Raw genomic sequence first — 27,520 nt, forward strand, 5'->3', positions numbered from 1 at the left:
TATTATTATACATGTCATATTATCCATTATAACATCAAATATATGTTTTTTTGTACAGTACAGTTGACAATAAAATATTGCGAAGCTATTATATAATTATTGGTTTAGTTACGAAGTGTCATCAAGCAAACTGGATGTTGTACTACTATGGGACTGTTTAGACGTAGCAGATCTTGTTCTCATCAATGGGGTGGCTAGGCCAATGGGAACTACAGCAACCTCCTTTAGGTTCTTACTATTAGCTTGTTTCTTCACTGTTTTATCTTCTAATACACTCTCTAGCACACTTATCCATTCTTTCTTTGCTTCTGCTGACTCTGGCACAAAGTATGTCATGTTCTCCCCTCCGTCACTGTATTGTTGTAATGCAAACAACAAACTATGCTTGTTTGATGGCACTGTTAGTCCCAGTGCTTTCTTAACACTGGTGTGGAGCACTGTAGCAATACTGGCATCCTTCAGTAGTAAAATGGCCTTCACTGTCTGTCTGGTGGAGTCATCACCAATGTCCATTCTAGTATAACAACACAAACTGTCCTCACTGACTACCACCCACTCCTGGTTACCACTGTGTGTAGCCCTGTGAACAGTAATACGGGGTAAGGAATAATGTAGTATACTAAAGTTAGCATACACAAATAATAACAACATGTTCTAGCTTACTCACAAACACTCTAATAGTACACACACACTACACTTACACTCCTGGGTGGAACACTTGTAGCCATCCCTCCTTCCTGGACACTTTTCTGGGCTCCTCCTCCTCTTCTTCTTCCTCCTCCATCTTTGCCTTCTTACTGGATGGTGGCTGGGTAAACACGTGATCAGCCAGTTCAGCTGGTAACCCACAAGTGTTGGGAAGGTTGGCAGCACATTTGGGATGACATGCTACCTTACAATCTGTAATGGTGTACACACACAAGTAAGAATAACACAACATGTGACTATATCATGCTCCTAACACTTACTAAACTGGCATCAAATATATGTACTACAACTACAGTACCATCTGAAGTATCGGAAAAGTGTTTGTGTGTGCGTGTGGATTGAGTATTACAAGTTACAATGCTAATCCTGATTACAGAAAAAGACCACAATTACTACAGGGAACATACATTTACACTTCACATTCTTGTGTCCTCTCTTGATGGTTGTCTTGCATGAAGCACAGTTAGCCGACTGTATTGATATACTAGCACCTGAGAACCTGTACAATAATCATGAAACTGTATGTATGCAGCTACTGAGACACATGAACATCATAATGCTTCACTGTTAATAGTTAATATTGGGTGTATTACAAGGCACCAAGATATCACAAGGTACTCTAGGAATCTTGTGTGTGAAAATTGTGTTGCACTTTTGGAAACTACAGCTGTACTAACTGCTGGAACCTCAATTATCTGGACCCCACTTATCCGGATTCTTGGTTAACCAAAAAGTGTGGAAATGACTGCTCTATTAGAGTAGTGACTGTTCTATTAGGGTAGTTGAATAATACTGATATTTTTACCAATATTCTTTATGCTTTTTAAAGATTATTTATATACACAGTTCAGAGATATGGACTTTTCAGACTTATGGACCACCCCTGGTCCCAAGGGGACACTGTAGTTTTAAAAAACATCTTGATGACACTGAATTTAACAATTCTATAAAGCTGACAGTAAATGATCAATCAAGAACTAACTTGTGAGGGATGTTGTGTTCAATACCCATTGTCATTGATGTGGGTGGCTTCTTCCTCTTAGGACTAGTCACAGTTGACAGTTTGGACCACTCGTGGCCGTTACTAGTAGCTGAGCTCTCTACAGTGACAGCTGAGCTGTGTCTGGACAAGTTGACCTGACATTGTTTTAGTGTAACCTCCCTCAACGGTGTAGTGGTTGACTCTTTAGTAGTGGAGGCTGTGAGACAATATTTTAGGAATAAAATGAGGCCACAAAAACACTACACCACCTACACACACACGTACACACCAATGTTCACCTGATCTGGTTGACCTGAAGCTGTCAGTGGAAGGTGATGCTGTCATACGGTCCATACTACGAGTACTGGGCAAGTTGCTGGACACACTTGATATTGATGGTGACTTGCCAATGTGCATACTAGCTGAACCAGTGGGAGAACTAACTGGAAACAAAATCACCACATTAACTGCAGTGTATACATATATACATGTAGATCATATCACACCTTAGCTACTTAAACAAAATTGTGATGTTTGCGAGAGACACAAATGTTGTAGTGTATTTACATCTCTAACCATTAAAAATGGCTGACTAGGTCAGTCTGACTTCTCTGCACATTCTTTAAACATTTTATTTCAAATATGCAATACAGTGTTAGTTTATTACACATTCTATCAATTGTCACCCATATATAAGTAATATATACCACTTGGGTATACTCACCTAATAGGTGAAGACAAACCTACATTCACCACATAGTTTTATACAAAGGTATCTAGATATTGATTGTGGGTTTCAATTGTGCTGAGGTATTCACAAAAAAGAATTGATTGTGGGTTTCGCTGGGTTTAGTGGTACCATTTATAGCCAAGTAACCCAGGTAAGGACGTCTAAAATAAAGGGTCAGGCAATATGTGAAATATAACCTTGTGGTTTCCTTTGATCTGAGGTGTCAAAGTGGTATTACATAATTCATACCATTTGTAGACTTCTTTGTCAAGAACCCTTTAAACTTGTTCCAGTCTTCCATCTCCTTAGCTGGATCCCTTGATCTTTTGATGATCTTTCTCAGTCCCTACAACAAGGATAATCAACATGAACAATCACGTTGATATCATGACCACATCAATGTACAAAAACTTATGGTAATACTAGTCGAACCACAACCGTAATTATTTCGGTAACTTTAGTTACAAACCGTACGGGCGTGTATGTCAAAAAAAGGTGTTAATGAAGATGAAGACAGAGCACTTGGTGTGTTACATGCAACAAGCTCTGGTGACACTTACAGTAAGTATGCTAAGTGATGTAGTACTTATTAAGTAAACTCCTGGCCTTTCTCTCTCTCAGGTGTCATTGTTGTTTCCAAATTGCGATGTGGTTTCCAGAATATCACAGATGATGGTATTGGATTAAGCCTTTGTTATCAATAAATGATAGGTAGTACACACGCCATTCCTTTGTATATGGTATAAGGTGTTCTTGGATAAAATACAGTTTGGCTGTATGAAGATAATACAAAGTTCATTAAAAATCAAACAATGTCCAGTCTCAGAAAAAATTCTTCAGTTACAATTTCCATTTTCTTCACTGCTATCATCAGTATGCCCATCCATGTCAGTACTATCACTATCACTAGCATAATCATGATCTACTGGTAGGTTGACACATCCTTGACATTCATACCCAGGCCCACAGTATCTTGATTTCTTTTTGCATCCATGATTGTTTGATATGCAACCTTTCTTGCAGCTATAACCTTTGGTCAGAAATTCAATTGCTCTTGACTCTCTCCATTACCTCCCAGTCTATTATGTATGTACCATCTTCACAGATTGCCCAGCCACGCTATTCTGTGGTGCAAGTGGTGAATACACATCACTGTGGTGTGAACACTGCCACATTTGATGTACCCAGCATGATCTTAGCAAGTGTAGTGATGGTACTCGTTCTTCTTCTGTAGTTATTCTGTTTGAGACTAGTTTATGAATTTTTTTTGAGCCAGAGTTGGTGTCTTTCCTTGGGTGGTAAAGAAATTCTATTGAGTTATACAGTTAGATTGGTTTTTGTTAATGCTGCAAGGTGTCTTTTAAAGTAACGTGTGCCTATCAGTCTTACAAAAGATAAAAACCCATGGTCTCTGTTGGTTAAGTGTGTTTGTTCTAAACTTCCTAATATATTCGTTTCACATATAAAAGAAAGAAGTGATTTATAATAGTTGCCTTACCAAATGATTTAAAATAAGAAACAAATCACATCCTGTGCTAATAAACACTGGGCATACATTTTCCCTAGGAATACGGATCAAGTCTGGTTCATTCAAAAAGGCTGCTTTTAGATGACAAAGAAAAACAAATCCTTTTCTACAGAATGGTGAATGTTGAGTTGGACTATATATTCTTTGACATACTGTGATCGAGCATGCTTAATCCAATGGTGTACACGTCAGTGTCAGGGAAGTAGATCTTAGTTGGGTAGCATGGCACCAAATATGGTTGTCTGCCTCCACTGCAGTAGAAGTGTATTTTCTAGTGTGTTATGTCAGTTGGTGTTATCATCATGCAAAGCTTTCAGAAAAACATCCTACTAACAGCAGCTTCTGATTTCCTGAGAGTAACAACTGCCCTGTTTGTAAAAGGTGATCCTTATAACTTCAATGATACTTCTTTTACATGTCCTACATTCAAGGTATGGCCGCCATCCTTGTGGGATGGTAGACTGGGGTGTAAAAGAGTAGTGTAGTATGTTTCTTGTTTTGGTATTGTCTTCTGTGTTCATAGAGCTTAGGATTAAACTGTTGTGTCACTAGTTTGTCAAATATAAAATGAACTTCAGTTGTCCCTACCTTATAGTGCTCTAATGCAAATTGCCATAAATAGTATCTTAGTATAGTCTGTCATTGTTGTTGTTCTTCGTAATGGTGTGGTATTTATTATACATATTGCATCTACAATAACAGCCTGTGGTATAAATGGAAGCTGGCTTACAAATGTAGATGGCTCTGTAAATTTATGTTGATTTTGGAGCTTGGCTGTCCAATGACTCTTATTTGCTTTAAGGGGATATCCATGCTCATCTGCAGCAGAACTGAATATTGCTCCCTGTGTAATAAACTAATGTAACAACCACTTTGAAGTGAATGTTACTTCCCCCTCTTTCACCTTAGAATCTGATTTAATGTTTACTGTTATATGCATGCAAAAACACCTTGCAAACCCATGGTAATAACACTGCTTTACATAACAGTAACTCATTAGCAACATAACAGATTCAAGAACTGCTTTTGTGACTTTATATATATCTGTGTTCATATCACTCAACTTGCTTACCCATTTTGCTATGTCTTGATTTAGCATATCATCAGTGCCTTCCAAATTCATTTTCTCGATTATGGAGCAGTGCACTTAATAGCAGGTAAGACAAAGGCAGTCTGTGGTTTTGAAATCTACATTGTGGCCTGTTGCATGTAGGTACTGTGATACTACCACTGCATTGGGATTACGTCGACAGAACACTATACCAGGTTTCGGAGTGGTTCCACATGAACACCAAGGTATGCGAGACCCAACTACTGCGCTGTATGTAACATTGTAACACTTGCGACAAAGTACAAATGGTTGGGATGATTGGTTGGACACCTAAAATTTTAGTTAGTGTCTCTATAGGAACAGACCAGAGAAGGTTGGACACGCACACGTGAGTGCATACATTTTGTATTGAAAGTTTAACCAAGCGTTCACGAAAGTTTTCACAAATAGCATTCGAGAGTGCACTTCAAGTTTAGTCTATTCAGCTGGTCAACCCCACTACTCCAGGCACGTAAATCGCTCTTAAAATCTACGGCGATCACATGTGTAAGCATTTGCTGGGTGGAATCCATATGTAATGCTATAGGAACGCCTTACATATGTGTATTTAAGCACAATAATCGTCGAAGAAAACAATGTGCATGCAAACAAAGCCTCTCAGGGTATTGAAAAAGAAGAGCGGATGCCGCCGCTAGCTGGGCCTCACAGAGAATCGAAAAGAGAATTAGAAACTCGCACACCTACCTTGCAATAAGAATTTGCTGTTTATCTTAAGAACGTGGTGTGGATACTGCTAAACATTTCTTCTATCCCTTACTCTTCGTCACATATTAGAAGTATGCAATTAACAGTAATAAATTTCAGAAGCGCTTATATTGTGTCCAACTTCCTCTGGGAACAGACGTAGGCTTTATAACCTTATCCCCCTGAGAGGAGAGGTTTTGCATTTTGGATTAATGCATGCATCTATAGAAATGTTTGTTGTTTCCTGTCGTTATTCTTCCAGGCTGGTATGTGATTGAGGGACTGAGAATATCTCTGCTTCTAACAAATGTTATTTACAATTAAAGCTACTGTTTGTGGAAACAGAGCATAAAGTGATACGTTCTGATTCTCCCAAGTGTCATACTGCAACTTTTGGCTATGTGTGTTGTCTCCACAGAGAATGCAATACCTGGATGACTCTTTTACACTGGAATCTCCAGAGATAGCGCCTTTTTCTTGCTCCCAGCAGTATTGGAAAATTGTTTGGTTGCTGTTATTGAAATTACAACGATGCATAATACATAATGCATGTATTAACCCTTAAATGTGCATGAAACTTTTAAGGAATTAAGCCGTAAATGCGGGGTCCAGATAAAATGGCACTAAATGCACTTTTGTTCCTATATATATGGGCAAGATTTAGTGCCACTAAGCACTAAATCTTCCCTATAATACATGTGGGATGAAGCACTATACTCAAATATTATTTCTTGCCCTTATATGTAGGAAAGATTTAGTGCTAAGGTGCACTAAATGTTCCCTACAATGTAGTAGGCAAAATATTGTTCAAAGAAGTACTAATTATTCCCTACATTGTTGTAGGCATAAAATAATACTTCATTATTAACACTCCACCTTGTTTAGAGCTAAAAATATTTCTCTGTGTCCTGTTTACTCCTTGAATGCTAGTTGACATGTCTGGCAGAGAAAGGTGTTGGTATTAGCTAAAAATATTTCTCTGTGTCCTGTTTACTCCTTGAAAGGTGTTGGTATTTTACAATTGGTAATACCAGTCCACTATCCAGTTGTACTGGTTTTAAAGCTAGTCTTACAAGTATTCCCAGCGTTGCATATAAAAGCAGGTAGTGCATTGCTACTCAGTCTCCTACCTTGGTCAGTTGCTAGCGTGCAGCTTCATGCTGCTTACGAATATTAAACAATGCATGACCAGAATTGATAAAAGAAGCAGAAGAGAAGTCTTTCTTTTTTCACCACTTTTGTGAGCATTGAGCATTATTGCACATCAGAGATAACGTACTTTATTTGTACGATTCTCTTCAACCTAAAAGCATCAACTCAACTCTTGCCGAACAACTGCATTCATTATATGGGAACCGGATTGTGAAAATTCCACAAGTTCAACTTCAAAAGGGAAACAAAGACTGTGGCTGCTTTGCAATTGCATTTTGCGTATCACTAATGTTTGGAGACTACCCCGCCACTCTTTGTTATGATCAAAAAGAAATGCGAAAACACCTGATGCAATGTTTTGAGACTAAATGTTTTTCCCCGTTTCCATCACAAAGCAAGAAGTCTCAAATACCATCACCATTGGAAATTAAAATCTCTCTTTTCTAACTGGCGCATCTAGACTAAATCAAAAATATTGATTATATTGATTATTTTGCCTAAAGGTTTTAGTACAATAACTCAATTGAATTTATTTGAGGGTATTATCGTAGGTTATCACCCATAGTCTCAGACTTGGGTGGTAATTAAAATATGTTACTGGGATACAACCGCTTTATATTCATAACTTGCTTGATTTTTTTTTGCTAAAGTCTATAACTTTATGCATGCATGTATGGAAGAAATTATTTAAACAATTATAGCTACAGCCTATACCAGCAGATACATATTGCAATAAAAATGTCTAGGTGCCTTTCGACTGATTATGATTTTTGTTATAATTACCATATCTGTTGGTTAGAGCTTGCCATCTTGGCCCAAGGTGTGATTGTTCTTCCCTACTGTTCCCCGTGCAATTTGCAGGCGTGCACCTGGCACTGCATGCTGTCAAGGGCGCACGCCTGGTTTACTATAATTGTTTCCAGAAAGAAACGTACATGCGTGTACATGTGTGTCTGTCTGCACCCATGTGAGCTAATGGTTTTGTGTCAAAAGCAGTCTATGTGTTAGAAATGGAGGCAGCATAAGAACTATACTGTACACCGGCAAACTTTGATGAGGGTAAACTTTGATGAATCTGCTCTTAGGCAAAGTTGACGAAATAAACTTTGACAAATTGTTTGAAATCACCAATAAGAACCTGGGCACTTATTTTATGTTGACGAAATAAATTTTGACGAATTCACTTTGATTCGTCAAAGTTTCCCTTCGTCAAAGTTTCCCAGTGTACGGTATTAAGCGCCTATATAGTCAGGTAAGTTTTGCTCTTGCTCTAAGGCAGTTTAGGCATGGCAGCTTTCTAAAACTTTGTGAACGTTTTGTTGTGGGTTCTATGGGTGTTTAAAAATGACAAAACTACACTACCAGCTTCCTGAGTTACTAGGAATAGCGTAGCACTTTGAGTTGGAATCGAGGGCGTGTCCAGCTAGTATGTGTATGAAAACCAGGGCTGAATAGTTTTCTTCGAAAACACGTTAACCAAGCTATACTTCTCTTCATGCATTTGTGGGTTTAACTATATTGCAAGTTGAGCGTTCCTTAGTAACCATTTCATATTTTGCAGTAATTACAATTATTATGTAATTAGTATTATTATGTAATTAGTATTTCATGAAATGCTAATTTGTATTAGTTAATTTAAATGGTTTCTATGTAACCGTAATCCTGCTGTCCCAACTATGTTGGCCTTTATGTGTCTTGTGACATCATGGAAAAGGTCCATAAGTGCAACTCCATTTATATTTGTATGTATATACGCATAGTAAGAATCAACCATGGGATTCCATGCAACATTAAATTATGTATCCAAGAAAGAAGCAGACCTATATGCAAAGAAGTTGCTATAGTGATAAATATGCATACTTACAAGAAGTACTAAACTCTCATTTTTAAAACTAAGTAAACTACTATAACCCATAGTCACGTGTTTACAATATGTTATACCAGGAATCAAAGGGTACTACTGCCTTAGCATCAAAGGTAGAAGGCTGTTATGAGGTTGTATGGAAAATAAAGTACAAGCAGTTGAAGTATTGCAACTAAAACAGCAACAATTCACTATGATCACTTCAATAGAATTTAGTGCCTGAGCACAATATAGTTCCTACACTAATGTAGGGAAGATTTAGTGCCTGGAGCACAATATAGTTCCTACACTAATGTAGGGAAGATTTAGTGCCTGGAGCACAATATAGTTCCTACACTAATGTAGGGAAGATTTAGTGTTGAGCATAATTCATCTCCTACATTACTGTAGGGAAGATTTAGTGCTTGTGGCGCTAAATCTCCCCTATAGTAGTGTAGGAAATGAACCCCTTTTAGTGCCATTTTGTACGGAACCGTAAATGCGCACGTAACTTTTAAGGAATACGTGTTTAGACAAAGCAAACTTATATGGTGAGGTAAGATAGCCTTTCCTAATTCTATTAGCCTAAAATGAGATATCAATAAAAGCTTACTCATTGGCCTACTCGGAGAAGGCTAAAATAACCACTGTAACAACAAAGGCTTACTTGTTCTAAAGCGAAGAAGAATAATGTCTCACTTTATCGCAACAGCACATTCTTCGTCTTGCCTGTCATAGTGATTGTGGGTTTAATCACGTGAGCTGTATATGGCCTGATTCGCCATTGAATGGTGATTCGACTAGTACTTGTTTGCAGTGATTCGGACTAACTGGCAAGGAGTTATGGATCATTTTCTAAAGGTATGTAACACATTTTTGTAGTTCTTTGTTAAGAATTATTTTCACGGGGAGTTTTAGTTCCTATACTTTGGTCATAGGGTAAACCCCTAGGTATCATTTTAATGCTTATTACATCATGAGTAGAATGGCACAAATTACAAAGCCATACGATGAATGCTTCGAAACGTACAGCGCTTTGTTTACAGCCATGCGTAAAAGCCTATATATAGGCTTATGCATTTTCCAGGGGCACGCGTAATCTGCCTATATATAGGCTTATGCGCGTTTAAGGGTTAAAGGTACTTTTACATACTTTTTAATATAAAATTAATTTACATTGCTCACCTAATGAGACATGATTAATTACTGCATGGAAATTTAAGTTTTAACACAGCAGTATTGATTAAAAGTACGTGTGGAAACTAAAAATGCTTGTAAACAAAAGTGTACTAGCAAAGAAGATATGATGTACGTAGCTCACAGAGGTCATGATCGCTGTCGTAACACTTCCTAGATAATTGGCACCACCACGTGTTAGGTATTTTAAAATCCCCCTTGGTGATAGCTGTATGGGCCATATAACTTACTGTGTGCAAGCTACAAGGAAAGAAAGACGCATGGAGAAAGAACTTTTAGGGGTGCTTGCAACCAAACTTGTGTAATAACGTGTTTTATATTATGGCTGCGGTTCGACTGATACAATACAAATCAAACAGGAGGCTATGAACCACACTTACAGTGCAATAGTCACTGTACATTCTATTAGAGTAAACAGGTGAGTACCTTGCGTAGTTTAGATTTCGGTTTAGTGGGAGACTTATCCTGTAAGTAGTCAATCAGTTTGCTCTGCTGTGCAATGGTGACTTGCATCTTGGTCTGTTCTGTGGCTTGTTGCCTCAACTGTTGTAGCTGTTGTTCACGTAGCTTGGCTAGCTCATCTTGTGCTAGTCCATCTTGTTCGGCCTTTTCTACCAGCTTCATGTGAGTGGCCTTTAAGATGTTGTGATCTCGATGTTCACTGTAGAACTATATGGAATATTACACGGAATACATGGTAAAACACACACACACACACACACACACACACACACACACACACACACACACACACACACACACACACACACACACACACACACACACACGTTATGCAGAAAGAGCTGAATTACTCCAATAGTTACCTGGTCATGTAGTTTGGAGGACAACTGCTTTTCCACTTCCAATTGATGAGCTACCTCCTTAGCCTCTACCTCCAGCACAGCATTTCTTTGTTTAACTTCCAACAACTACACAACAATAAATGAGTACATATAGCAGGTAACAATAGTCTGTATGTGTGCCTGCACACAAATCACTTCACACATGTAGTACATTACTGATGCACGCATTATCTTAGTCCCATGCATGTACTGATATGCCTTATGGTACATGTACTCACCAGTTCACTGTATTCTTTAGCCTTCACCTTTGTCTGTTCAAACTTCTCCTTCCACTCAGCAATCTCCTGATTACGGACACTCTCAGCAGCCTCATACTGTGACACTACCTGCTTCAGTTTGGCCTCAGCTTGTTGTCTTGGAATATAATGACATGTACAATGTGACAAACACTCACATTACAGCTCCATAATTACTAATATAGGAGGCAATTGCAGCTTGTGACTATGAATTTTTACAATTAGTTAAAGGTAAAAACACAGAAAAATCGAGGGTGTAACCAATCTACTGCTTATTACTAAAAGAAAACAAGTGTAAATACCGGTAAATTATACACAATACATGGTTCAACATAAGCATAATTTTAAGTTTAATTATGAAAAAGTAGGGAAACAAGGGAAGTTGCTTACACCTGTAGATATACTAGTAGGCATTTAATCCCTGATTCAGTTTATACCAACGACTGAATCAAGGATTAGTATATCTGCAGGTGTAGGCGACCTCCTTTACAGGTATTTCCCTACTTTTTTCCCCATGATCCCTAATCAAACTTAAATTCTTAATTTTTCCTTATACTTGTTTGTTTACATTATAATGACTGGTGAACCCATGCATACTGCATCAAAAGAAAGGATGGTGCCAGAGGCAATGTTTCTGAGTGAACGCGCACCCCAACTATCAATTATTGACTAGAAAATGAAGTGGCCATTATGCTTCGTTTTCAGCCGTTTCACAGTGTTACAAATGAAGAACAGTATAGGAGAAGCACCTCTGCAATTAATCCAGTCACCACAGAAAATACGGGTTATTCCCGTTTACAAATGTAGGGAAGCCACCAAGCTACCGTGAATTGATACCTTGGGCTGTCAGTGAAAAGAAATGGAACACAAAGGAGGACAAAGGTAAGTCCATAATGCGTGCATTGGTTTGGCAAAAGGCACCTGTCAGGCTGAAGCAAAGTCGGACAGTGAAAAAAATCAAGCATGTAGCCTTAACCATTATCGAGTTACGCTTGTCTGAAGACGTCAGGTAGACAGGCAATTAGTCGGTCAGTAGAAAATTGTAGTGATCAAGCATTAGGGTTGTACCGAAGACACTTTTGGGCTTGTTATACCTACAAGGTGTCAGGATGGCATTGTGAAGCTGGTTTTTTAGAGTGATTTTTGGCCTGAAAAGCCCAAACCTCCATGATCCCTAATATAAAGTAACACCGTACTGTATGATACACACACCACTAGATCTACACACAACCTCAATACACACCTTGCCTTCTTCTCAGTGTCCAACTTAACCTTGGTCTTGTCCAGTTGAGACTCTGCAGTGTCAAGGTCACTCTCCAGAGTCTTCCTAGCTTTACTCCATGATGACTCCTCTTGTTCATGGAGCTTCTCTGTTGATCTGGCTGCCTCCAAATCTGCTTCTGTGCTATCCAGCTTGTTCTGTAGCAGTGTGTTAGCCTGTAGGAATGAGATGTGACATAACTGATAAATAATTAACCTATATTACATACATACCAATTTCTCAGCCTCTAGTTGACTCTTCAATTCTTTAGTTAAATCCTTCAACTTGGATTTGTCCATCCTCTCCTCCTCTGCCTTACTACTGTACTGTAGTAGTTCACTCTTCAGTGTCTACCAGCAGTGACACATGAGGAGGAGGTGTGAAACAACATGTTATAACAACCTTGTTCTCAGCCTCCAGTTGCTGTCTCTTCTCCATCACCGACAACAGTTCTGACTTAGCTTGTGATAATGCCTACAGGTAGTGAACTGGAGTATTACTAATACTACATTGCAGGTGTATAAGTGGAGCCCTAGCTTCTAAAATGGGGATGTTTTGTTTCTACAAAGAGGAGTCCTCTTACAGTAGGGGGTATAAAGATTGCAATAAAAAGTTATCTGCATAAGTAGTTAAGACTTGCTGTACATACCTCCAAGTTCTGGTTGAGGCTACTCAATCGCTTTGTCTTCAACTTTACCTCATCCTACAAAAAGAATATGTAAATGTCACATGTGTGTACATCTGGTGGTTGTCAATACTCTACTGCAGTGGTAATAGAGTACAGTATTTACCCCATATAAAGAGCAATGCAGTAGCTTACAACACAATTCATGTACCTTGGCTAATCCCAACTGCTTCTCCAGTTCCCTATTTTTCTTCCTTAAGTCAAGAGCTGTACTTCTAGACTGACTGAACTCTGTAGACATCTAACAAATATGTATAAACACATGACCATTTGAAATACACTTTAATGTACACAGGTATGCAGAACCTCTCTTAAAGGACCCTCCCTGTAAAGGATGTTGTACATTTTACCTCCTTAAAAGGACAGTCATTGAGGTCCATATAGACCTTTACCAATACAATTTTACCCCTGTAAAAGGACAACCTCTTTTTATAGCAAAATTTCACCCAAATCAGTTGGTCCCAAAGTGTCCATTAAATATAGGTTCCATTGGATGTTATCAGTGACAATGATTTCCATGGAAGTACGCAATACACTATGTATTGGAATTACCATCCTGCATAAAGGCTAAACCTGTTGATGTATGCATTTAATTCCTTACAGGAATCCAGTCAAAATATAAATAAAATGAATTTTTACATTTTTCGACGTATATGTACAGTGTACAGTAGACCCTCAGTTATATTATCTGACCCTCATTTATCCAAAATTGGAAATGACTGTTCTATTAGAGTGCTTTGAGTACTTGCATATGAGTTTCAACAGAACTCTGTATATAAATGTATCGGCTTCAGTTATCAGAACAATTCACTTATCTGAACACTTTTACCATTGCCTGAGACACATTGGGGTTCGGATAATTGAGGGTCCACTGTATTAGGAGAATAAAAGTCAATCAATGTCAATGTATAGTTCCATATGATGTACACCACATTACACACTTGCTCTAGTCTCTGCTCCATCTCCTTCAATCTTCCATCTTGTTTATCCTTCTCCTCAATCATGGCCGCCTTCTCTTTCCATGCATCCTCTCTAACCTGGACCATTTCCTGTGATACAACAGCCACATTATATGTAACTGAGATTATAGTACACTATGGAGAGGTAACACGTTACATGTTCACAAGTCTATAAGCATACACATCTGGATACATATACAATAAAATGGCAATTCAATTTCAGTGTGCATGCACACACACACATACAAATAATTACCTTCTCTTTGTTCTGTAGCTGAGCATTCAACTCTGAAATACGAGTGGACAACTCCTTGTACTCTTCCTCCAGTGATTTGTTCCTCTTCTGCACTGCTCTTACTAACTCCCTAACATACAAAAGCATACAAACTCTATGAATAACTACATATGCTTAGTATGCTACAGGCTGTATGTGGAGCAGTACAAGGTCTACGTTGTTGAAATCATCTCAATTACTGCAATACAGATAAACAGAAAAGGAGTCCTACCAATTAGAAAATTAGAGATGAGCCCTACCAATAGTTAATAAATCAGGACACTTGCTAGTCTTTAGTCCCTGAAGTCAGTACACCTCATTAGCATGGACAAAACACATAGGCAAGTTTCATGGTATAGTAAATGGTAAAATAAACACATTTTATAAGATAGATGTTCTACCATGTCAGTAGTCACTATACATGAATTATCACTTACTGTTGACTTGAATTCTGTGACATGTTATTCTCAAACTCTTTAACTTTCTTCTGCAACAAGTCACGGCTCTGCTTCAGCTGTGAAATCTCCTACATCACAAACAAGTGAAGGAAATTACAATATGAATATAGAGAGATTCTATGTAATCACCACAATAGAACACTCTCTACATCATGTACGCAATACACATGTGGATCTACAGGTTGTGTGGGGATGCATGTGTACAGACATGGTGTATATATACACACAGTACTTTTACTTGCCTTTGCAGAATCATCCATTGTTTGCTTGTATTGAGAGATCTTCTCCACTTCATTGTCATATTTTGTCGCAGCAGTCTCTGCCTTCTTGGCAGTTTCTTCCAACATCTTGGTCAATTCCTGTCAGTAACGTGTTAGCTACCAGTGTGTCCTAATGCACACACGCTACCTTAATCTTTTGCTGGTTGTTCCACTGTTCTGTATCTAACTTCTGTTTTTGATCCGCCAACAGGTGAGCCTGTTCATCCATCTCCTATACATGTACAACACACTGTCAGCTTACAACTCACACACCCACCCACCCACCCACGCACGCATGCACACACACATGTACTCTATGTAAACTAAACATGTCAATATCTGTGCACAATGGATTAACTGGTATACACACTGTACAGTGAGGTTGTGGCTACACAGTGTATTGAGGATATACTACACTACACAAATGTGACAGCAAAATTTAGTTTCAACATAAGAATCACAAGTCACATGGTACAAGGTGTGTGGCTATACACACAAATTTTCACCTGCAGCTGTTTAGTAGTGTCTTGTAGCTTCTGCTTTGCTGTCTTCAGCTCCTCAGTGACTACATCAAGATCATCCTTCTGACTCTGTGAAGGAAAAGTACCAGGTGTACACTACTGTATACACTACTGTAATACAGTATAAATATATATACAAGTACACAAAAAAATTTGGAATTTTCAACCAGAGTAGGGACCATAGCACATTGATAAAAAGTACTGAAACAAGCTGGAGTAGTGCACGATATTAAACAATAAGAAGTGTTATATAATATCCCTGTTGTGCTCTTCCTTATTTCAATCATTTTTGGGTACTTGTTTGTTAACCTTTTTTGTAAAATAAAATTATTATGACTGGCTGAACCCACGCATACCGCATCAAATGAAAGAAATGGCACTGCGCCCCAGCAATCAATTATTGTCTGAAAAATGAAGTATCCATTACTTATGCTTTGTTGTCAGCTATGTTCAACCCGTTACACAGCAATATTAATCAAGAACTGTTTGAAAAGCACCTCTGCAATCAAAGTAGCCACTACGAAAAATACGGACGATTTCCGTTACAAAGGGAAGCCATCACATGCTATCACCAAATCGACACCTTTCGCTGTCAGCAAAGATGAATGGGACACAAAGGAGGACACTGATAAGTCCATGAAGAATACATTGTATGTATTGCAGTATGCCAAAAGGGGGGTAAAGATAAAATTATACTAATTAGATCCGCACTCCCATATATACAGGAGTAATTTTGCATACCCCTACACAAAATATTTCCTATATATAGAGGAGTGCTTGTACTGAAATAGCGTACCCCTACGCCAAGCAGCATCCCTCTATACTATAGGAGAAATTTTGCATAGGGTACGCAAAATGTCTCCCATATATTATAGGAGAAATTTTGCGCATCCTACACAAAATGTTTCCCATATATTATTGGAGTATGCAAAATGTCTCCCATATATTATAGGAGAAATTTTGCGCACCCTACACAAAATGTTTCCCATATATTATAGGAGAAATATTACATAGGGTATGCAAAATGTCTCCTATCTATATATATAAAGCTGAAAAGCCGTCTGTCCATCCATCTGTCCGTCACACTGCTTACTCACCAAACTTAGTGCAAATCGACACAATCTGTGCTGATAATGAAGCTCTGTGCTGATAATGAAGCACTCATCATCTGGCTACTCCCAAGATTGTTATCACGAGTTCACGTGTGCTTCTGTTCGTTCTCTACAGCACGTAGAAGGCCAAAGTGTAGAAAAAAACTTGAGCAACATTCCTTCAAAACCACAGCACATACTGTTCAAGTGGTAGAGCGCCTGACTAGTGTGTAGGAGGTCGTGGGTCCAATCCATGTGTTGGGAATTTTTTTTCTTTCTACTCAGTACCTTTTTGTGCACACCCTTTTAAAACACGACTTTTAGCTCATTGTATCTTTGCATGCAAAGCACGTATCGACGCAGGACTTTAGCGAAATTAAACACCCATCATCTGGCAACTTGAGCGTTGTTGTAGCAAATCAATATGTGCTTTTGTTTGCTCTTTATAGGGCGATGAAGGCACTGGTGTAGGAAAGGATCACTGAAAAGTTGAGCTACATTCCTGTCAAAATCACAGATAAACAACTGTGGCGATTTGCACACCTCCCCCTTAACCCGAAGTTATTATAACCTGGGTTCAATCCCCACCTAGATCATTACTTTTTTTTTCACTTTTGGGACCTTTTTGATGCACCTTTTTGTTATATCTGTTCCGTGCAAGTCTTCATCTACAAACTCTTATGCTCAGTTTTTCAACACCGGCACTTAACTGCCTCACATCATAGGGACTCTTACAGCACTTATGGGGTAGGGCAGGCGAATTGCCAACATACATGTATTTCTCCATCTGTGTGTGTTGGTCCAGTGTGTTGTATTAGAGTAGGTAAAAGCTTCTTTCACCAGTATACAGAATATCTACATCTATGTTTTAAGCACATAGCTAGGTGTGCACTGACATGCAAAACTGTTTGTTCAGATTCACCTCATTACTGCTGTAGTAAATAGGCACCTTGAATGATTGGACAGATACTACTGTGCATCTGAAAAATGATAATACTGGAACCATACAGATACCGTAGTTTACACTGAGGAACTGTGTCTGACCTGGCACAACTGCTTCACTATAATCCTACTTATATCCTTTCACTCTAAATGATCATATATTATCAATTACACTGCAGGTATTTTAAAACTGGGTTTTTGTATGGCAAGAGGTATATGTGTCACTGTAAAATCAGAACTGAAAGTGCATAACATAGGACAAGTTCTGAACCTTTGCTTGCCATGCAGTTACTATAATTGCAAATTGTGTTGGCTTTAAATTATGCCCAAGTTCATTTCTCTTTGTGACAGTCGGTAAGGTAAACATCATGCATGTAGAAACTGAAACTGTACCACATGTACACCACCTGTAAATGTAGCTATACTGTATACAATTGTCTTAGCTCACATGCAGTTTAACTAATTAGCCTTGCATGCTCATTATTTCACCATATGTACTTTAAAAATGGCATAAGGATCATGTACTTTAAAGCACTATCAACATGCATGCTACACAACAAATATAGGACATGAATATTTATGCTTGGTCAGTTCCCAATAATTTATATTAATTATTGTCGCATTAGTTGTCTTACAACAAAAGCATTAGTTGTCTTACCAAGGCTTTTGTTTGTTCTTTACAGCACATTGAAGTCACTGGTAGGGCTGAATAATTGAACTACATTCCTGTCAAAACCACAAACAATAAACTTTAGTGTTATGCATCATTAATTTCAGCAGGATGGCATTAGGAAACCTCACGCTCTTTAAAAATGTGATGTCACCATGCACACTACATAGCTACATGAGCAGTACTGGTGTTTAATGCTTGGTCTGGCATTAAAATGTTTAATGTGGAATGGTCCTGCATGTAGGGCAGGTACCAGTGCAAGTATAATATAACTTGTACATTACCCACTAGGATACCCGTGAACACTAGAGTAAAATTCTCCTGGGGCAGGATTAGTGATCCACAGGAGGACTGTGTCATGTTCCACGGATAGAGGTAACAAATCTCAAGTTCCATGACAACTCCAACACTACAATAAGTCATGGACAGTTTGAATTGCTTCACCAGGCCACCATCCCCGTTATAGACTGGAGCAATGTCTGTAAAGCTTCTTGCTCAATGAAACAACAAATTCACTCAGCATCAAAACTGGAACCTTGAGGCTAATACTCTGACCACTTGGCTATATGTATGTTGCCTCCTCATACAAGCTGTATGCACACATACACACTACATGCATTACACACACACACACACACACACGCACGCACACTCACTACATACATTACACACACACGTACGCACGCGCGCACACATTTACTAAGTGATGTACACAGAATACTACACACTCACTTCCAAGCGCAGCTCTAACTCAGCAATCTTAATTCCTTCCATGGCAATCTATGGTACAAGCAACAGTTAAGAACAAAAACATTTTAAGAGATGACACAAACCTGTGATGTGTCCCTGATCAGAGAGGCTTGTGACTCTCCCTGGATAAGAAAGGCAACATATTATTTTACCATTCCTAGCTTTAAAATGGCACATATACGGTATTGTGCACAAAAAAAGTAACGAAGTCGCGAGGGCTCGCGAATGTTCGTGAAGTCTGTTAGGTCGCAAACAGATTTTCTAAGGTTTGATAACAGATGTTGTAAGGTTTGGAAATGATATGCGAAAGGATCGCGACGCTTGCGAAGTGCTCTGTGTGTGTTAGTGGGGTTCATGAAGCCACATGTATAAAACCAACAGGACCAATTAGTGGTCATTTAATGCAGTCTGTTGGTCAATTGCTAGGTTACCCAACACCTTCAAGAGCAAACCATTACTTATGTCAACAGCTTATGACTCAATTAGTTCGCGAAGCCTACACAAACTATTCGTTAAACTTATGCGACCTGTTCGCTAAGCCTATGTGACCTGTTCGTTAAACTTATGCGAGCAGCTCGCAAGACCTCACACTTAACGAACATGTGTGAACCCTTGCGACTACTTCATAACTTTTTTTGTGCAGTGTATCGTATCAAGAAATATCTGTTAACTATATCAACTTTTTTTCATTTTTGTTGGCTGAAAAAGCTCTGCATTTCACAGTTGACATCTTCAAAGTAGTGAGCCATATAAATAGGATATCGTGTACAGTAGACACTCAGCTATCTGACCCTCATTTATCCAAAATTGGAAATTTAGAGTATATTGAGTACAAGTGTATGTTCTATTAGAGTATATAAATATATGGGCTTCAGTTATCCAAGCAATTCACTTATCTGAACACTCTACACTGTCAAAAAATACAGAACTTCATACCAAATGTAATTAAATGTGTGGGCAGCCGATAATTTTTCATGGTTTAGTAGAGACTATTACTCCACTGCACTGTTATAAAACAAGCTTAAAGAGTCTAGGAAACTGGTAAACAACCAAGCGACACCAGACCTTCACATTTCCATGATTGCACAATCAAAATATGATATTGGTATCACAATACAGCTAGAGTATCATGATATTCCAATATATTAATATGTATAGCACATCACTGAATTAATGCAACAGTTTTGAACAATAACAAATGAGAACGTTACTTTCTAGTACTTTAAAAGCAAATGTTCTTCTTACCAATATATGTATATATGTACCACTAATAGTTGTTTGGAAAAGCTGCTTGCAAATGAGTGCCCATTGTAACAGTTATAAGTAGCATAACACCCCCTCTCTCACACTACACATACACTAGACTTGGCTTACATCATCTGAGGCACTGAGCTTAGCTGATAAGGAATTATTCTCAGCCTTCAACTGCTTCATAGAACGATTAGCCTCTGACAGCTGATCCTCAGCCTGTGTATACAACACGTGTCAAATAGTAAACAAAGTATAATTACAGTAGGGCCAAACAGTAGTAAAAGTGATTGTTTTATTAGAGTATTGTATCAACCTGTGTATGCACTGCATTTCCTCGTACAGAAGCCACATTAGAACCAGGATTGTAAGCCAGGGGGCTGCCAGCGCACAGGGAAAACAAATGCCTGGTCTCAAATAAAGGGCTGGAATATTGAATGGCTTAATGATTTTCCTGTTTCTTCCAACTTCTCAACATTTAATTTATAGCTTTCTGAATGATGAGGTGTTACAAATGATATCATGAGTAATCCTAAGTCCACATGCATGCAGATATCTGAATTATTTGAACACATCAAATTTTGTGACCTATAGTCTTTATTCAACACCATGGAGTTGTACAGCCACACACAGCCATTTACTTGTTGGTCAGATCCCCATTTAGGCCCAAGACCGCTCGTACAGTTCGCCACTAGGCTTGGAAAAAAGCAACCAGCATAAGTAGACCAGTTAACCCAGGCTGGTTGTGACAGTGAAATCTGATAATATGTTCATGTAGCTTTTGTGTTTGTGACAAAAAAAATCAAATCTGCTGTTGTGGGCGATAAGGCCAGTTTTGCCAGATCGAGTCACATTTGTGAAATGAAGTGGTACACAGGTGTTCAGATACTGAAGGTCCCATTGTACAAATTAAGGAAGCATCACACATGAAGTAACTCCAGAGAAAGAAAGCACAGCATTAAAGATACAACCACACACTAGTTATAAGCATGATATTCATTGCTTACCTGAGTGAGCTTCTTCCTCAAGTCACTGATGGTGTCCTGCCCATCTTTGGTGACCTACAATAAGACCAGTTGAGCATACACCACCATCATGTGTAGTATAGTGTGGATAAACCCTTTAATGTTGTTATCACCTTGAGAAGTTTTGACTGCAGTGACGATAGCTCCTTCTGGTGGGTCCCCTTCAGCTAATCGTGATGAATAAACAAATACACTAATGTCAGTTGTTGTTTTCACCATAAGGTTATAAACTATTTGTTCGTAGGGCAATAACTTGAGATGAAGTTTCTTGCATAGGCACTACACTAGCACACATACATATGCGATGGTGTTGATAGGACAAAAGCCATTCACAATATATGAAAAACAATACATTATTGTTCTAGCTTAGGGACGTACACAGTACATATACAATACCAATACCTTAAACAATTTCTTCTCCAAATCACCACTCTTCCCCTTAGATTGCTCAGCCTCCTAGGGAGTGTATATATAGGATAAACAAGTCTAATGTACCGTCAACACACACACACACGCATGCACGCACACACTATACCACACATGCACGCATGCACACACTATACCACACACGCACGCACACACGCACACACTATACCATACACACAACACTACACAGACATGTATGGTACCTTCTTTTGACTCTTCACAGATTCTTGTAGTCGCTGGATCTTCTTGCCCATCACTGCTTGATCTTGTTCCATTTGGTCAACAATTTTCTGCAGACTCTCCACTGTGTTCCTTAGCAACACAACAAGTTATAAAACAAGTTATGGTATGAAATAAATACAGGTCAAACAGTTCAATTTCTTCTCAATATAATCACCAGACAATATACGTACAGTTAAACTTTAGAATCACACACATTGTACAGCAAGTATACAAGGTTACACTACAATACAGATAGGTGTGTATTAGTTACTTTGTCTCTGACTCCTTCATCTCCTGAGCTACCCTTCCTTGTTGCTTCACTTCTGTTAGCAGCTGAAGTGTCTTGGCATCAGTGGAACGACGGTCTAATTTTTCCATCTCTAACTGTCTGTGAAGGTCCTATGGAGTAGTAATGATATACTGTAGATGTGTACATACTGCATACAAGTTGTAAGCACTAATTCCAATATGGCACAAATACTCCAATAGAACAGAACAGTCAGCCCTATATATATATATATATATGATCACTCTAAACCATTGGTCAGCCAATAAATTAGCATAAGCTCTGACAAAAAAACCCCCTCACCTCAAGTTGAGACTGGTAGATGGCACATTCCTTGTCTAGCCTTCTTCTTTCCTCTTCTGATTGGCTGAACTTTTGACGCAAGTTTTGAATGTCAGCTTCACTCACCTGACTACAACATGATAATAATTATCACACATATTGTGGACCTACATCGCAATAAATGTAGAAACACATTGCGTACACATAACATGCATCCACTATACTCATCTCATTGCATAAAAACTGAACAACAATGGCGCCATTACACATTTAGTTGTGATCACTTGTTCCTTACCTTGTAATAACTAGTGAAGATTGCTCAGCTGTGATGGGTGGGAACTTGGAGTGGGTAAAACCCACAAAATGTAAAGACTGCCAATTGAAGCCATACTGGGTACGAGATGTCTTGAATGGCAACAGCGTCGACCCCTGTGGCTTGATCTCCTCAAAATGACTTGTGTCATCTGGTCCAGACAATTCGGGAATGTATGGCGGAGTGGCTGTAGGATACGACACCACAGTAACATATACTAAGTACACAGCACACTAACCATCTAACAAATGGTCCCAGTTAACACCAGCAAAAAAACTGTGTAACTTGATGCCCTCAAAACCAAGCCGACTATCCGTGCCAGTGCACAACTTCCTGATGAGGTCCTGAAATTCATCACTTAACTCAAATCCCTCCTCCTCCGGAAACTGTAGACTCTCCTAACACAATATATTACAATTCCACAGGTGGGTACAGTCTCTTGCATACAAGCATACAGTGTGTGCACATTAAAGAGGCACACAACACAAAACATCCTCACCTGGTAGTTCATGATGTTATCATATGTCTCCTTTTGATTGTCACCTTCAAAAGGGGTAACCCCCACCATCAGTTCATAAGCTACGATGCCTAGAGACCACCAATCACACTCCACCCCATACCCATCAGTTGACTCCAGACTCCTCAGTACCTCAGGGGCCAAATAACTAGGAGTACCAACTGGCAATTGGGAACTAACCTGACAGAGCAAACAGGCATGACATCAGCTACATAATCTCATAACACACACACGCATGCACACAGAAAATCTATACACTGATAGTAATACACACACACAAGTACGTACAAACATGTCTGTAGCAATATATTTTGCTTGAACAGTTCTTTTCCTTAGATAAAACCCTTGAAATAAAGCCAAACTGCAGCACTATAAAGAGTAAACTAACATGCCTACTACTAGTTTCCCTGTAACAATATATTGTGTTGATAACACAACACAGCTTTGCTCTCATCACAATGTTATCTCTACACCACCACACTACACACAACAACACATACCACTTTCCCATTCTTTACTCTAGCTGCCACACCAAAGTCCACCAGCCTCACATGTCCATTCTGAGCTATCAATACGTTCTCTGGCTTGACATCACGATGGACAAAGCCAAGCTGGTGGAGGTCATGGAGCCCAGACGCAATCTCTGCCAGGTAGAACTTCACTGCGTCTTCATCCAATTCTTGCTCCTTCTCAAGAATACTAAACAGGTCACCCCCCGGGAAGAAGTCCATTACAATGTAGAGGTGTTGGCTGTCCTGGAAGGAGTACTTCATCGAGGTCAACCATGGACTAGTGGTCCATGCCATGATATCCCGTTCTTCCAGAATGGATACAACCTAATAGAGTAACATTGTACATAACATGCACACACACACGCAAGCACACGCTCAAAGAAACTCCTGCTAAGGCATAATAGAGCACTGATCACTACTCAGGTTTAGGGAAGGACTATATCCAACACGAGGTTGTACAATGTATCATGGCTGAAAGAGTGAGCACCCAAAGTAGTGGTGTGCGATTTAGGATATTTTCCTATCACAATTATTGCACACAACATATTACGATATGATATATATCACGATATACAACTCATCGCTCAGAATGTGTATTTACACTGACGACACTTGTAGCACTGATGTACTAGAAGTACAATACAACATGGTAGATGACTAGCATACAAATTGCAAGCTCTTTTATCAAAAAAGTACAGTGTACAATGACATCTTGGGTACATTTTCTTTAATTATAGCTAAAATCTATACCTAGGCTTATATATAAAGATTCTATATCATATCACGATATATCACTAACCCAAAGCACACACGCTACTCATTGCTATCAACAATTAATGTACACTACTACACTTACAACTGTGTAACACAAAGGACACAATTGCTTACATCAGGGTTCTTCAAAATGTCTGCCTTTCTCATCACCTTCATGGCAAATACTGCTCCAGAGCTCCTCTCCTTCACAACTTGTACCTGTGACATAATACTATATTGAAGTACAGCACAAATATAATTGTTGAATGTGCTACATTTTCCATAAAGTACTATATCTGCTTATACATTTATAATACTGTTAATCACTAAAACTAGCCAAGTTTGTTCTATGACTAGAAATAGACTATATGATAGCAAGAGTTCATAATATAGTAGTAAGAGGACTCTTGATGATAGTGTTATGGATGAAAATTGAAGCAGGTAAGTACTCCAGAACAAGACAACTCAGATAGTACTTAAAACATCATCACGTGCGTGTATGAAAGCATTCAGGGGGTGTCTCAAGCACTTAATATAGCACTTTTGGCTCCACCTCATACTAGTCTATCAACACACACTCTCATGTTGTATTTTCCATACACACTCGCAGTGTTTTATACAATTGCAAAGAGGTACTAGTGCAGTGGTAGAGCTACTTGGCTTATGTGTGGGTGAGACTTTTTGTTGTTGTTGCAGTAAGGTAGAAAATTAGAGCTGCTGAACAGCTACTCCTATACTGACTTGACTCCATTCTTATAGGAGAGGAGGGTAAGGCTCTGAAACACAAATGACTGGAATAAAAAATTACAGGAAAACATAATGTATTCTCAGTGTTGAGACATTTTGTTGTCAAAATAGATGATTTTTTGCTATCCCACTGTCACTCAAGAAAAACACATATGACCCACAAGTTGTGAGCTGATAATTGCCCACAACAATGTGTGCGCATGTACATACACAAGGTAGGTAGCTTGTTATGTGGTTGACAGCACATGTCACTCATATAGAGTATGTAATTACCACAATACAGCAGGGAAATTGTTGTACTAAGCGTTAATTAACATTATGGTTAATTATTAGCAACAGCTAGGTATGTATGTACTTGCTCTCTGTATTAGCAGCCTATAGTTAAGAATCCTTTCTACCACAAAATCATCGTGCATGTGTATTACCCATCATTCAAAAGAAAGTACCTAACAATTAGCAAGTTTGCGTGGTCATACAACAGTTAGATATGCAAGTATGCACTGTGTGAGTAAAATTTTTTGCTCAGGTAAATATATTGTTTGTCAGATATTCACATTACACTTTGATAACATAACAATGCAGTGATCAATGTGCTGACAGTATAATTATACAAACTAACAGCTGACAGTGTACACATACTAGCTGTATTAGTTTACTATACACATAGACAATACATTACAATCATACACACCCTGTACAATGAACGATAATTTTAGGCAGAACATGTACATAAATTACAAGAGTTATCCTAGACTTAGGGGTCACTGTAGTAACTAAAGCAATGCAAACTATATGGCTTTCTGTCAATAGCAAGATCACTACAAGCATACTATCCATTACAACTTCTACACTTAATGCCAACCTCGCCAAAGTGTCCTTTGCCGATGGTGCATTTCTTCTCAAAATCTCCGGCATTCACCCGAAGTTTTTGTACCTCTTTAATGGTGTCATCAACTAAACATGGCAACGGTATAAATAGTAATCGTAAGATATTTATTCAACTCACACTTGCGGGCGAATTTCGAAGCGTTCTTATCCCTGGACAACGACCCGCTACACTCTTGATGTAAAGTAGCCAGCACGTCCATCAAGCACTCGTAGTGAGCTAACGAGAGTGGCGACGAGTGAGCCAGAGTTTTCTCGCTCCCAATCGCCACATCTCTCAGCGTAGACAATCTATTCTCCATCCTGAGAAATGGCGCGCGTTATTTAGAATAATAGTGCACGTGTGCTGGGCGGCACCTCGGCAAAGCTCACTGCAAGGGGGTGTCACTCCAATATACACTGTACTACGATCTGCGACCGTGGTCAAAATCTGCGACCGTGGTCAAAGCTTAAGGTCAATGAAAAAGACCGATTTTTCACGAAGAACAATAGTCAAGCTGTTTTCCCAGCACGGTCAAAGCTTCGCGAGTAAGTAGTGCACGAAAATATAGCGAAAATAAACGGAACCAGGTCAGTGGTCAAGACGTAATTTTGATAAAAATCAACGGTCAAAATCGAAAATGGATCTTGACCGGTTATGACCGCGGTCGCAGATCGTAGTACAGGATTGACAGTTAACCCAGAAAGTTGGAGGTCATATTGCAAGGAGCTATATCGATCTTCCTAGAGCTAGAAAGGAAGATCGATATAGCTCCTTGCAATATGACCTCCAACTTTCTGGGTTAACTGTCAATCTTGTTCCCATTGAAATTGGTTGTTTAGGCCACTTATTGTCAGAAACAATTGCTCAAATGGCTACTGCTTGTGAAGTGCCAAAGAAAACCATAAGATCCTTGTTTGAGCAGGCAGCTCGCATTGCTGTGTCCTGTTCTTACAGAATTTTTAATTCTAGAGCCTCCCTGGACTGGGATCCTTTAGACCACCTTAGGTAAACTTTAAGTATTACATATAGATATATGTAGATTTTTTTTTTGGTGTATTGTAATTTAATTTACTTTTAGTTAATGTAAGTCTTGCCAAGGCTCCTGTACGGATCCATCAGCACATGGTACCCCTGTGTCTAGGCCCCTGTATGCTTGTAATGTATAATTTGTCTTAATCATTAAGACGTTTATTCTCTCTTATTGGAGTGACACCCCCTTACACTGCGCATCCGCTCATCCCTGGCTCATGAACTGCATAGATACTAGAGTTTATTAAAAGGGATCATCTGGTGTGGGGTACAGGTGTATACCACAAAGAAATCACAAAAAGCATCCATGGCTGTTTGTTTTGTTTTTATCTGCTCACTGACCATGTTAGGCACTGGAGGGAGAACACTCCTGTACGAGGTGCTGAG

The 27,520-nt window shown here is 38.9% G+C and overlaps 1 protein-coding gene across 2 annotated transcripts; it reads right to left on the reverse strand.

The window, feature by feature from the left end:
• Positions 1-26,744, reverse strand: LOC136244215 (citron Rho-interacting kinase-like). 2 transcript variants are annotated; one of them, XM_066035768.1, is made up of 36 exons: positions 26,243-26,744; positions 26,099-26,190; positions 24,625-24,708; positions 23,725-24,060; positions 23,207-23,404; positions 22,946-23,105; positions 22,690-22,894; positions 22,416-22,524; positions 22,098-22,225; positions 21,808-21,916; positions 21,581-21,634; positions 21,292-21,345; positions 21,161-21,214; positions 20,280-20,372; positions 18,989-19,027; positions 18,888-18,935; positions 15,438-15,521; positions 15,080-15,163; positions 14,914-15,030; positions 14,651-14,739; positions 14,196-14,304; positions 13,922-14,029; positions 13,132-13,221; positions 12,945-12,998; positions 12,698-12,769; positions 12,529-12,645; positions 12,278-12,471; positions 11,017-11,152; positions 10,760-10,864; positions 10,362-10,604; positions 2,670-2,766; positions 1,990-2,133; positions 1,691-1,907; positions 1,116-1,207; positions 702-900; positions 1-580 (listed from the first exon to the last, which is right to left on the reverse strand). In XM_066035768.1, exons 1-36 carry the CDS (start codon positions 26,421-26,423, stop codon positions 109-111), a joined length of 4,767 nt encoding a protein of 1,588 aa, XP_065891840.1. In that variant the 5' UTR covers positions 26,424-26,744; the 3' UTR covers positions 1-108. The 2 variants fall into 2 exon arrangements, with proteins under 2 accessions (XP_065891840.1, XP_065891841.1); XM_066035769.1 differs by having other exon boundaries at positions 24,625-24,721; positions 26,243-26,383.
• Between the last annotated feature and the right edge of the window lie 776 nt (positions 26,745-27,520).

The sequence above is a fragment of the Dysidea avara genome, chromosome 14, assembly GCF_963678975.1.
Source record: "Dysidea avara chromosome 14, odDysAvar1.4, whole genome shotgun sequence".
Classification (NCBI taxonomy): Eukaryota; Metazoa; Porifera; class Demospongiae; order Dictyoceratida; family Dysideidae; genus Dysidea; species Dysidea avara.

What these genes read in the sequence shown, in the direction of transcription:
- LOC136244215 (XM_066035768.1), bottom strand. Translation starts at nt 26,423, where the DNA reads ATGGAGAATAGATTGTCTACGCTGAGAGATGTGGCGATTGGGAGCGAG. An exon ending in TGGAGCAGAGACTAGAGCAA is followed by an intron (nt 13,222 to 13,921) that starts GTGTGTAATGTG and finishes CATATTTGTTAG; the next exon opens with ATGTCTACAGAGTTCAGTCA. An exon ending in CCTCCAAACTACATGACCAG is followed by an intron (nt 10,605 to 10,759) that starts GTAACTATTGGA and finishes TATTCCATATAG; the next exon opens with TTCTACAGTGAACATCGAGA.